Below are 14,151 nucleotides of genomic sequence, written 5' to 3'. Positions count from 1 at the left end.
TATTCAGTCCTTTAACAGAAGGTACAAGGCAGGTGTTTTAATGTTGGCTTTCATGCCCCAAAATTTCTCTGTAGGAGTCTGCCTGCCTTTTGTGTCCTGTGTGATGAGCCTGTATCATGGGGTTTTCCCTATTACGTTTTTAGCGTTTTAGTGAAAATTAGGTGGGAAGCTTGGTGGAAAAACAAGTTAGCTTGTGATTTACGGGTAATGGTACAATTAACCATGGAAACAGACATGTTAAGCCGTATCAACTGAGACCCAGTGCAAGATCAGTTCCCTGTACACAACAATAATGCCTATCTTCTGGAATTGGAGGTCACAGCACTTCATACTGGGGGGGGGGGGGGGGGTGGTGTATAATTACCACTATAAGTAAATGTTGCATGACACAGTGAATTCAAAATTTTGAAAGCAAAATGATGAGAATTAACACTATCTGAAAAGGTCTGTTAAGAAGAAGGAAATTCACAACAAGGCTTAGTGGAATTAAGTCACTGCTGTTGATTTTGAAGACACTAATTTGGCCTGATAGCAAAATGTCAAGGAGCGTATTTAGCTTTATAATTCGCCCTGTGTGGAGCAGGATGTTCTGCACTGTACACTAGGCAGTCAAGAATGTGGTTTCTCTGATGTATTTTATGATGTGGACAACTCATAGCTAGGATCTGGAACTTCATTAAAAATGTGATTTGAACAATGTGCTTCACCTTGATTCACAGTTACTTCCATTTTCATACAAACACATTGCCCTAGGTGTAACATCACTACAGTATTTCTGAGTTGAACAAAAGCAGGAGTGTATTTGGACTTTTCTGTCACCAGAATAACATTTTTTGGTAAGTGACAGGGCGCCACCTGTGGTACATGGAGCCTTCAGAATTAGGAAGTATTTGGGAGATGCAACAGTACAGATTATTACAGCAGAGCTCATCTGGAAGTGTAAGCTTACTGCAGCCCTCTTTAGAGAGCAGAAAGATTCTTTGAGAATTGAGGCAACAGCTCAGAGTTAAGTCATTAACATATCAGTAATCCAAGAATTTTGCATTGCTACTTGCATTAACAATTATGGAATTCTTCATATGTTGAGAAAGACTGAGCTGACTGAAAAGGGTACTGTGCATCTTTTTTTTAGTAATGGGAAGTTCTGGCTCATACTTTCAACATCTGTAATGTAGAAGGAATCACTGATCTGATTTTTCTTTTAAAAAGCCTAATTGCCTTATATTGATGAAAAGTTTCAATGGCTGGCTTGCCTACTGTATTAAAACTTAAATTAAGTACTTATCTACAAACACTTTCATTTCTAAAACTAGATGATGGTTCCAAATAGTAGCAATTCAGGATTTTTTCCAAGCATTCTCTGCTCAATGTGAATCCTAGGTTATCATACTGGTTCAGAGGATGTATTTATCTATAAACACAAAACCAATTAACTCAAGTTGTATTTACAAAGCATTTCATTCTGGGAGATAGAGGAAGAAAGAATCTAGTTCATGGCTCTTCTATGTTTTCAATTTATGACCTCAGTCAACTCTATTTGAGGGTTTTATTTATCCATTTTTTGTAAGTATACCTAACAGTTTTTCATTTGGAGAAGGCATATGGATCTGAGCTCTCTAAATGAATTACCCTCCCATAACTACAATCTCAAACAGCTGCAAAACAACGCTTGTAGCTAGTGACCTGATTAGTCTTTTATCTCACAAACCATCCCCCCAACTAAACCATCTGAAAATTCTAATTTAATTCCTGCCTAGATGATGCCTGAGAAAATGGTGCTCTGAAACCACAATATAGCCAATAATATACAACTGCCTGAAAAAGAAACAACTCTTGAGTTAACATCCAAGTTCTATACCTGGACATATGTTCCAGTTGAAATTTTGTATCAAAGAGAAGGGGACATAATAGTAACTAAGGGTTGTTGGTGGAGGTAGCATTCCCTGGGAGAGAACAGTAAACACATCTTTCTGTTTTATAGAGTAGTTGTAAGGCTGAAATACAAAAATTGCTTTTCATTATTTGACAGAGAAGCAAAATCAAGTTGGATTCTAGGGTTAAAGCTGTGAAAATTTGAAGTCAGAAGCTTCCAGCTCCTATTCTATTTGGTACTTATTATAATGAACACAATGACTCTGCTAAGTGAATGTGAAAATACACAAAAATGTTGGAGCTACCAGGCAGATCTTGCTGGACTTTTCAATGAGAGAATCTTCCCTTCTTTGATCTAAAAGTAAAGTTGGGTATTAATAACATACTAATAGGCAATTCTGCAATGCATGTAGGAGCTGGAAATCACAATTCAGTACCACTTTGAGTACAGAAATGGTAGCAATACTTGACTGTTCATAATGTGGCAACTGAAAGGATTCTTCCATTTCAACTTGGAGCTTTCCACCTTTAAACTTTATTTATAATGGGAAGCTACCCCAGGGAAGAGCTACTCTTAAAAAATCTTGATAGGCTCCTCAGTTTGATTCACTTTCCTAGTAAGTTGTTACTAATCATTAAGGACTGCTTTTTTGTTTTGTTTTTCAGTAAATCTGCAGAAGGAAACTGGAAGAAAGCATTTTTAATTGAGCTGATATTTCAAATTTACCAGATCTCTTAAAAACTCATGGTTGTTTAGAACTTCAGGAATACTGGACTTGCCCTTTACCTTCTAATTACTAATTGAAGTAATTGCTGGAAGTGAAGGACTGCATGAAAACCATTCTAAGAAGAAAAAATGCATAACTTCGCTGCTAGCAGGGGTATTGTTCCCTGACCTGCCTAGGAAGAATGCTTCCAACAATATCTGAAGTCCTTTTGTGGTTTAGGGGGAAAAAAAATTAATTGGTAAACTCTTCCTTGAATTGCAAACTACTTAATGCTTAGCCATAAAAATGTTACAAATCCAAGTGCACTGGCTAACAAATATTTCTACTGCCTACAAACCGGGCAGCTGTTACAGAAAGTGGACTCTTTCAGCTTCTTCCCCTTTATTTAATGTTTATAATGAGTTATTGTTTGTGACAATCAATTATTTTCAGAACTGTTGCTTTTGAATACCATGTTTGATGACACTATTTACACACTAAGTTAGGTCTTAAAATATTGCACTCTCTCAAGTCTGTGAGTAGCACTGACATTTAGAGGAGATGACAGCAAGAATACTGGAAACAGGGCCAGTATTTAGTCACTGTTAATATTTGTGCAGCAGCACATCTGGGAAAACTGGAGGGGAGACATTTTTAAATGCTTCTGAGACTTGGTTACTCCATAACCTTGGAAAAATGTGGGGTTTTCTTCTTTTTTTTTATTATCTTTACAATGGCTGCAAAAAGGGTAACAAAATAGTCATAAAGAGGTAAAAAATGGGTAACTTCATAGTCAGTTTTAATGATGTGCTTGTAGGATTAAAGTAAGCCTAACAGGTGGTCAAAGACATGGATGAAAAAGTACTTAAGTATGAATAATCTAATATTTCCTTAATCTGTTTTGTCTTTCCTGTCACTAAGAATGGGCTTTACCAGCTGCAGTTCTTACTGATGGCCTTCTGGTGATGCACTCCTCAATAACAATTTCCAAAAAAGTTTTGGGCAACTCTGCAAAAAGGCATATTGTTGTTAAGAAGAAATGCAATTTAACTGTAGTTGATAAATGAGACGCTAATTCACTGGTTTTCACAGAAACTAAAGAAAATGCACATTTCAAAGATAATGCCTTAGTGGGATGCTAACTCTACAACACCACCCTTTGCTGAAGCAAGGTTTGTTTTCAGATAAGATACTTTTCACTATTTTACATTCCATAAAATAAAGAAGCTTAGGAAACCTTATGATTTCACTGAAGCCTAGACTTGGAAGCTAGTATGTGATTATTTTCTACTAAAAACAAACTAAGGATGCACTTTTTGCTGTCAAAGCAATTTTCTTAAAATAATGAATGCAATTCCTAGGAAAAACACGAAATTAAGAGATAACCGGTTGAATTCCCTCTCATGTTACAAGCTGAGGATAACAGTATTTAGAGTTTCCTATGTTTAACAGTGTAAAATAATTCACGTTTCCCTCGGGGTGCCAGTGTAACAACCTAACCTGAAATCCATACTTGCAAAAGAGACCTAATTTTAACTTCTTTGTTAAGTTCTCTATGGCAAACATGGTACATCAGCCAAATGACCAGGATCTGGCTAACCTGGTAAGATTAACCTGACAAGATTAAGTCATCAAAAGGCCATGCAGAGAAGATATTGCAGCTTTGCTTCTTGAGTGCCATGTCTTTCTTTCAAATTTCATGGTATGGCAGGCTTGGTTGTGAATGCTCCTGTGAGAAGCCTACAGTATCTATAGGTATGGATTCCACTTCCTCAGTTGAATAGTTTCAGCAATTGCAAGTCAGACATGATGAACAAGTTCTGCCACAAACTATTAAATTAATGACATGAAAAGTTTAAATAATTTAAAAGACATGTACCTGTGTTGACATTTATTCTATACCTATAAAGCCATTCTGGTATTCTCCCAAAGTATTACTAGTTTTGAACTGAACTGATGCCTACATCAGGAACAGTAACAGATTTTCCGAAAGCTGTAGAAATCCCCTGTTTTAAAAAGACTTTAAATAGAACTGTGGTACATATTTGTGGAGGTTAACTATTTCAGAAAAAAATGTTAGTACTGTTTTTATCCTTCTGCAAGAGTCTGGATGGTGCTTGGCTAATCTACGACAAATAAAACAGTATTTTATTTTATCAGAATAAAGCAGTATTTCTTTGCTGTCAAGAGGGCATATGGCAAAGAAATAGTCCACCTCTCTAACAGAAGAATATTAACTCTCCAAAAAAGCTATGAATGCTGACACTGTTATCCTTACTTGCAGACTTTAGGGATGCATACATAAGGAAACGCAGTTGGATGAATCTTGGATTTTCCCAAATGACTGTGAAACATTCCTTAAATCTTAGTACACTTGCACTTGCATTAGCATACTAGCAAATTAAGGCACAGACTCTGTGTGCTACTTAGAAGCATACAAACTAACAAGAATGTTTCCTATTGCTCTTGAAAAATATCTCTGGGCTGCTTGAAGTACAGAACTAAGTAAATATATCCAGTACACTTATAATGAAGTTTTCATTTATGCCACCAAGTTTTCCAAGCACTACACTTTCATGGGTATGTGTATATATATGCTTCCTTATCTCCAAGAAAAAAATCACTTAACAAAATGCAAGAAGCACTCACCATTCCTTACACCTGGATATTGACAGTACCTCCCCAAATACAGCTGATGTGCCCCCACACAACCATTCACTGTTGTAGCTGGACACTAATTCCTATGTAACAGACAAATTCTTCTAGTCTACACTTATTTTGGTCACACATAGCCCTAAACCACCACTCAGCACTACGGCAAATATACTTTAGAGAGCAAAAGATGTTGTGGACAATAGAAAAGCCACTCTAACAGAAATAAAAATGTAATGTAGCCACTGACTTAACTACATCTCAATCCCACTGTAACACTAAAATATAAGGCTAATTAACATTCCAGATGCTGTGTTACTTACAATCCCTGTTTCTTACTTGCATTAGCAGCAACTGGTATCCCTTGATCTGAACATTTTAGTAAATTGCTAGAAATATTTTAAGCACCTTAATGCTGGAACTCAGACAGGGATACTGTAACTTGTTCCTATTTCTATGTAGAGCCCTAGAAAACAATTCCAGCTGCAAAGAGGACCCAGAGTCAAAGTAACAAATGGTGCATTTCCTCCTGCCCCTATCTAGTAAGTTTTTATTCTTTCTGGCTTTTTTTTTTTTTTTAATATATATTTATATGTATATATATACAAACACAAGGTTTATATTCTTGGTACATTTAAACCTTGTTTATCCCCAGTCTTTTGATATTTGATTGCAATTATCTAAGAAAAATAGGTTAGTATTTCTACTCTGCGGTTCCCTGTCAGAGGCTTTAAACATACTTCTTTCCTTTTGGTTGTTTGAACAACTTCCTCATGCCACACAGAAGTAGCATTTTCCTTTGGACACTATGCATGGAATGTTCTTTTGTTCAGAATAAACTTTTGCATGCTCCAGCTGCATTCTGAGAATTTTTACCAATTCAGGAAAAAAAACAGGATCAAAAGCAAATATAGCAATACATCCTTTAGCTCCTCTAAGATCAATGATATTTGTTATCTGCGGCAATCATTAATAAACCTTTTTTTCTTGGCCTACTACTTTTAGGTATTCTTTGGAAGGCAGATAGTTTGCAGTATTTCTCAGCATGTGCAGTCAAGACTTTATATTGGTCTTTTTTTCTAACAAACATAGGTCACTGTAAAAGAAATTATTACTGAATTCTGCAGGCATAAAAAAAGGGCATGATTTAAGTAGATCACATAAAAAAATCAGAAGTATTTCAATAAATGCACAAATAATTCAGCTACAAAAAAAAAAATCTGGATTTTTCCATTCAATAAGCATGTTTGCATCCAGAATCTGACTGACTTTCATGTTTAAAACAAAGTATCACCTAAATATATCAGTTGCAGAAAGAATTAAAAAAAACCCCAAACTTCTAGCTGAAATACTTGTCAAAACAGTCTTCAGTTTTAAGGTCAACATGTATGACAATCCCCACATTAAATTAATATGTTGACATACAGGACAGGGATAGCAGAGTGAGAGCACAGCTTAAAGTAGAATACCTCTGAAAAATGTTCACTAGCAGTTATTTGCTGTAAAACAGATAGAAGCCCCTGTCCCGTAAATTTATAGTATGTGCTTTCCTATGTACATGTAACCTAAATTACAGTACTACTGTGACTGGATATATAGCATTTTGCAGTATATATCTTTAATGCAGGTGTAGACACCATTCAAGATGGTACACCACTTAATTTCAAAGTAATCCTAGAAGAATATTGCAAATAATGCTGTATAAATGCATAGTGTTTGAGGGAAAAAATTACTTCACTGGAAAATAAAGTCCCAGACATTGAGTTTGGCACTTCGTCATCACTATGTCACTTTTTTTTTGATTGAAGACAGCTCTTTCTGAATCTCACTGAATTTTGGCCGGTTTTCTGGTTTGTAGTCCCAGCATCTCTGCATTATTTTATGTATTTCTTCTGGACATTTTTGTGGTGCAGACATTCGGTAGCCTGGTACACAGAAAAAGTAGGGAAAACTTTTAGTACTGAAAACTTATGCATATTGACAAATCTAAAAAGAGCAAAGTTAAAGACCATTTCATTAAAAAGACCTTCAAGGCAATGTGAGGAGTATCTTCAATACATAACCTATAGATGAGAGATAATTATGAACTAATTAAAGCTCTGGTACCAGTGATATTTAAGTTGGGCATGCTAAATGGTCAGTTTGCTCCTCATCCCTAATAGCAGCAACATGCAAAGATTTGTTTCCTGTATCTTAGGAAGTTGCTACCCTCTGGTTTTCAGTTGTTTCCTTTCCTCGTTGCAGTAAGAAAATTAGTAACAAAAATTAAGATGGGAGTAAATTTCTTTGCTCTTTTTGAAGATGTACCAACTTTTATTCTCACGTTTCTTCCCTTTTTTGGCTCCTTAAAGAAGTCCCTCCCCGTTTGCACTTCAGTAATTTTTCCTTCCTCTGTTTTCTTAACTTTTGTATCTTTCCATCTTAACTCTCTTTCTCTTCTGGTTTGCTTAGATAGGCAGTAACTTCCACACCTCTCTGCTGCCATCAGCCAAATGAGTTCTCTGACTTGGCAGTGAGCAGGAAAATGGACAATCAGTTAAGTAAATTAGCAGCTAATCATTCGAAAGTCACAGGTAAGTGGATATTCAGGCATGTCATCAATACCCTGGACCACAGAGGTGTACTCACATCAATGAAGACAATTTCCCAACAAGTAGGAAGTTGGGAAAAATGCCAGGAGGATTCTATGTATGAACAAGGAGCTCCTGGACAAAATCAAACACAAAATCAGGTAATGGGAGGAATACAGAAACTCTGTCTGAGCCTCCAGGGATGAAGCTAAGAAAGACAAAGCCCAGATGGGATTGAATCTGGCCAGGGGTATCAAAGTCAAAGAGCAGGGCTTCTCTAGGTACACAGGGGACAAAAGGAAGGCTCGAAAAAATGTGTGCCCACTGCTGAATGAGGCACTGAGCAACTCAGCAACACAGGAAATGGAGAAGGCTGAGATACTGAATGCTTTCTCAATCTCAGCCTCTACTAGCAAGACCAGCCTTCAGGAATCCCGGGCTCCAGGGATCAGTGGGAAAGGCTGGAATGAGGAAGATGTACCCTTGGTGGAAGAGGACCTGATCAGGGAATACTCAAGCACACTGGACTTATTTAAGTTCACAGGCCCTGATGCACCTGTGAGTACTGAGAGAACAGCCTGATGTCACTGCCACACAATTCCCAATAATCTTTCATACACAACCAGTGACTACTGGGAGAAGTACCTGAGGACAGGAGTAAAGCAAATGTCACTCCTATCTTCAAGTCAGAGCACCCAGGGCTGGTCAACATCACCTTGAAGGTGATGGAGCAGCTGATGCTGGAAACAATTTCCAGGCACCTCAAGGACGAGAAAGTCATCAGGAATAAGCATGTAGAAAGTCAGCATGGATTCACTAAGAGCAAGTCATGCTTGACCAATACGAGAAACTTCTTCAGTGAGATGAGTGGCCTGGTATATGAGGGGATTTCACTGTAAAATCCTCACAAAGACACCTTTGAATTATGGGATGGATTACCAGACAGGGAGGTGGATTGAAAACTGGCTGAACAGTGAGCCCTGACGGGAGGTGATGAGTGGTACAAAGTCTGAGTGAAGCTCCAGGGTCAGTACTGGGTCCAATCCTATGTCACATCATCATCATTAACGCTCCGGATGATGGGGCAGCTGCGCTCCCAGCGAGGTTACTGGTGACACTGAGCTGTGAGGAGGGGCTGATACACCAGAGGGTCGTGGTGCCGTCCAGAGGGACCCAGACAGGCTGGAGAAAGGGGCTGACAGGAACCTCAAGCAGTTCAGCATGGGAAGAGCCAAGTCCTGCAGCCAGGGAGGAACAACCCCAGACACCAGCATGGGCTGGGAATGCACAGCTGGGAAGCAGCTTGTCAGGAAAGGCCCTGGGACTCCTGGTGAGCACCAAGGGTTGAACGTGCATCAGCAATGAGCTCTTCCAGCAAAGAATGCTAATGGCAGATTGGGCTGCACTAGAAGGAATGTTGCAGCAGTTTGAGGGAGATCATCTGCCTCCTCTGTTCAGTATTGGCTGAGGCACATCTGGAGTGCTGGGTCCAGTTCTGGGCTCCCCAGTACAAGACGGACACAGGCACAATGGAGACAGTCTCATGAAGGGTCACCAAGATGATGGAGACACCAAAGCATCTCTCCTATGAGGAAATGCTGAGTGAGCTGAAGCAGCTCATCCCAGAGAGGAGAAAGCTCAGGAGGATCTCAGCAAGTATATAAACACCTGCAGGGAGGGTGCAAAGAGGACGGGGTCCAGGCTCTTCCCATGCCCAGTGGCAGGACACAGAGGTAATGAGCACCCACTGAAACATGGGAAATTCCTCCTGAGCATCAGGAAACACCTTTTCCTTGCAAGGGTGACTGAGTACAGGTTGCCCAGAGAGGTGGTGGCATCTTCATTCATTGAGATAAGCAAAAGCCATCTGGGTGTGATCCTACTTGAGCTGGGTGGTTGGATCAGATGACATTCAGATGGCACACCTCAGCCATTCTTTGACTCTGTGATTCCATGAATTGTCTACCACATGTAGCTCTGAGCAAATGACAGGCAGTGCACAGTGATGTGCATCGGCACACAGGACTCTACAGCTAAATGCAGCTCTGTGACTCCAGACCCATTGTACAGGTCTCTGTATCTCTCTTTCTAGAGAATAGCACAGTGACACCGACCTCTTAAAACAGGTAAATCTGAGAAATAATTTTGCTTTTTTTATACTGCATGCATCTGCTCTAGGAACGGGATGAATGCATGTAACTTCAAACAAGAATGGCTTGGACTCTAGGATTTGATTTGGCCTTTAAGGAGAAACTTTAATATCACCTAGAGTGCTTATAAAACTATAACAAACACTGACAATGCATGTAAATCAGCAAACCAGGGCTTTTTTGTTTGCTTGTTGTTTGTTTTGTTTTAAATAATTTAGAAGTTTTACTAGCTTAGAACCAATTTATGAATTATACAGTAGTACTATGTAGGGAAGGAACAGTTCTGAAATGCCACTAAAGACGATGAAAATAAATCAAAAGTCCTGGAATCCTGCTTACAGTTATTTGCTATTTTAAGTAAAAGCCTTTCGATTATTTTGTAAAAGAGAAATGCAGCTTGTAATGCTCACCTGGCTTACCATTCTCCACTATAATTGCTAAATCCTTCTATGAAATGATTTAATAAAGAAGATGGAATGATACAGATTTTTTTTCTGGCAGTTTAGAATATTTATACCTGCATTAGCATAATCTTAAATAATTCATTCTGTTCAAGCTTCTGCTTTGCACAGCAGTAAATCTCTCCTTTCCATCTCACCTGTTAGTTCTGCAACAATGAAAGTCAGCATGCTGTCTTCCAACCTTTAAGTTAACGGTCAATGTATTCCTTTTTTTTTTTCAAAAGGCCTAAATACCACCCTACTCCTCCCACAGAGCTAGATTCAGCCTCTTAGAAAACATAGTATTATTTTTGCTAAAGTTGCTACAAAGCTTGTATGTTATTTCTTTGCTATTTTATACTGTATCCTTACAATTTATCCAGCATTTCTTTCGCACCCTATGAATAATTACCTTTCTCAACTTGCTCTCGTGCTTGTTGGTTGGTCATTCCAGGGTATGGGCATACTCCTAAACTAAAGGTCTCCCACAAAAGGATTCCAAAGCTCCATACATCACTCTCAGATGTGTATCTCCCTAAGAAAAGGAAAGCAAACCCTCAGCTTAACATAAAAAAAAAAATTATTTCAGATAATTACGGCCAAAGATCTCCTGTAAAGGTAAAAGTGTTACATAGGCAAGCTTCACGCAAAACAAAGCTGCAGCTTCTAATACATTCTACAGACTACACAGTCTCCAGTATTTCAAAGACTGAACAAATCATATTAAAGCCAATACCTTGGAACAACAGAAGCTAACCTTACGTGTTACTATTATACACAGACCATACCACATCACTCATGCAAGTTAAGAATTTCTTTCCTTCTTAACATACAAAAACATTTCTCTTTCAATATAAAAGGACAGAAAAATGTCAGGACTTCCCCCCTCATTTACAAGCACTCTCAATTTAAAATATTTTTTAAAAAAATCACCTTTCCCAGTTCTCTATTTTAGGATGGCAGTGTTTATTCTGAGAGGAGCTACCACCAACACTGTTTGTAAATGTGAAGCAGGCCTGGTTCTTATGCTTTGAGAAACTGATCTCTGAAAATCAAAGTATGGCTGGACCCTGAAGAACTGATGCACCCAATCAATTTAAGGAAAAAAAAAAAAGGTTCCATTGCCTCCAACTATGCTTCAGAGATAGTAAAATAGAAAATTGATAAATAATTGAATTCTAAGCCTCTTTGTGTAATGATAGCTTTCTATTACAGGAAAAGGAGTCATTTTGGAGGAGGTATTTCTATTGTCCCTGATGGATTCACATCAGAAAGTTAAGACTCTTAGCCTTTTGCAGCAAAATCAGTGAAAACGTTACCTTAAAAATCCATTTTCAACATTACTTTCAACGTTTCTCATGACCGTTCTTCTTTGTTCCATACTATTACTTTGTATTTATGTGTCTTTATTCTTTAAAAACATCACTTGTGAATGTATTGTTTGTTTACCTCTAATCATCAAACAAACCAAACTAAGCCACTTCTGACTAAGAAAAAAAGGAAAATACATTTAAATTATAGTGACAGTTGATGACAGTGACAACTGTTCTGACGTCAGAAAATTCAGTTTACTCTTAGACTAAATATCACTTCCAGCTGTGCTGTGTTAGCTTGCATGCCTCATAGTTGGCAATTATGGATATTCACGATGCTCTTTGGAGTAAGATTAGTTTTCTTGTCTGTGTATCAACTCCCCACAGTTTGGCATCCAGTAATTTAACACTTTTCACTGAAAGCATTCAGCAGATACAAGATAGGTGATTAGCTGTTTGTTTTAAAGAAAGTACAGCTCTGTACAGTTAATTATATTTTCTGCTACTATATTATCTGAGGGGAGAAAAAAAAGATCTGTTTAGAAAAAAACCCCAAGTCCTCCCCACATTACTATTAACATCACAAATAACTCACAATGTTGTAGTGATAAAATACATGTACTAGACATGTTTTAATTTTGAAAGATTCGGAAGTAAAAATACCCTATACTTCTCCTAATATGTGCTGGTTTTGGTGGGATGGAATTAATTTTATTCAGTGTCAGGTACAGGGATGTGTTTTGGATTTGTTCTGAATACAGAGTTGATAACACAAAGATGTTTTTATTGTTGCTGAGCAGGGACTGCACAGAGCCCAGGCCTTTTCTGCTTTTCACATGGCCATGCTGGTGAGGAGGCTGGGGCTGCCTGGGACGCTGGGAGGGGACACAGTTGGAACAGGTGACCCCAAACTGACCAAAGGGATATTCCAGACCTTGTGACATCAGGCTCAGTGTATGAAGTGTGGGGGAAGAAGGAGGAAAGGGGGGACATTTGGAGTGATGGGGTTCGTCCTCCCAAGTCACCACAATGGTGTGGAATGGCACTGAACAGCACCCACAGAACCAAAGGTTCCACTGCTCAAAAACGCCAGTGCCATCTGAATTTTGCTTACGACTTCTGACACAATGCCCTAACCACTCCACTTGCTCTCACCTGGTTTATAGCCTTCACAACTTGTGTTTTTTCTTAATTTAAAATGCTTTAGTGACTACTCTTAATTTGTTATACACAGTGACTTCAGCAGAGACTAAACTAGAACTTCTTTGTAGCTTCTTAAGCACATTAGAATTCATGTAATGGCCAGATGATCCTATTCCTCATTTTCCTCCAACCTTTGAATCTTGATATTAAAGACTGACAGGGCTAGTGGTTACCAGCTAGTTTTGAAATACTGCAAGTTTAGTTTTATTTCATTTTGATATCTTACATACCTCCAGTCTTACCCACACAAATCAATGCAATTCTTACAACCTTATTATTAGAATGGAAAAAAATAAAACATAATCCAGTTAGTTTGACTCATCTCTTTAAAGGGAGTGGAAAAAAATATCCTTCAAAAATACACAGAAACCTTTATAACATTTTGAAAGTTGAGTATTAAGACTGCTGAACATATTAACAGATGTTTGAGAGAGCTTATTTCTCAGACACTACAGAAAACGACTTATAGCTGCTTGAATATGGATGTGCTTTAGGAAACACAAAATAAGTAGATGTTAATCAACAATCCCCTCTTCTCCTGTACTGTGCAGAAAAAAAAGACTCAGCAGAACAAAGTGAAGGTGTTGTCACAAGAGTCTGTTTCTTGCTAAATATAGCTGACTGGACCACATACAGTTATAAGGATAGGTTTTCATAATATATCAAAACCACTGTAGGCATTTCCAAAATAACAAAAATAAAAACCCAAAACACCTTTTACAGTGGATCAAACACCCAAAAGGGCAAAGCTGTGAATGCTGGCAACACTAACATCTCTTAGAATAATTGGTAATACAGGATCAATTACTGTAACTAAATTTACTGTCAGCCTTTTAAAGGGAAGATCTGCTTTACTGTGTCATGTCATTAGATGCTGCAAAAGTGCTAATGAGAGGAAGCTTTCTGCTATCAATCATAACTCACAAACTTATGATTTCCAATGCATGATTTCCAAAAAAAGGCTTTAAGAGATGGCAGAAATATTTATAGACATTTCAAATGAAGAATTTAAAAATATTTTATTCTATGTACTCAACTGAAGAACCGGTTGAGAGAAGTACATTCAAAACATGCCATCATCTATTAAATGTGCAGCTCCCTCACAGCCCACTTTACCTAGAAGAACTTATTTTTCTAGTTTCATATAAGCAAAAAAGGCTAAGTACAGCAGCTTCTGTTTCTATTCTGGAACTATTATTCATGTAGTGTGGATCACCTCCCTCAGTGATATATAATGACTTTTT

At 38.0% G+C, this 14,151-nt stretch overlaps 1 protein-coding gene across 2 annotated transcripts in view; it reads right to left on the bottom strand.

Moving 5' to 3' along the window:
- Positions 1-361: 361 nt before the first annotated feature.
- The window catches only part of FER (FER tyrosine kinase), a 159,827-nt gene continuing 146,037 nt past the window's right edge, over positions 362-14,151 (bottom strand). The window contains exons 20-22 of one of the 2 annotated variants that reach the window (XM_082301263.1): positions 10,804-10,926; positions 6,970-7,156; positions 362-3,316 (exon numbers count right to left, since the gene is read on the bottom strand). In XM_082301263.1, the coding sequence (XP_082157389.1) occupies positions 7,014-7,156; positions 10,804-10,926 (266 nt within the window). In that variant the 3' untranslated portion in view covers positions 362-3,316; positions 6,970-7,013. Of the gene's footprint in view, positions 3,317-5,661; positions 7,157-10,803; positions 10,927-14,151 lie in introns of those variants that run through there. The other variant, XM_082301262.1, reaches the window with a different exon arrangement.

Source organism: Coloeus monedula, assembly GCF_965178545.1.
Source record: "Coloeus monedula genome assembly, chromosome: Z".
NCBI lineage: Eukaryota > Metazoa > Chordata > Aves > Passeriformes > Corvidae > Coloeus > Coloeus monedula.
The sequence above is the reverse complement of the archived record's forward strand: the minus strand, read 5'-3'. Positions and strand labels throughout refer to the sequence as shown.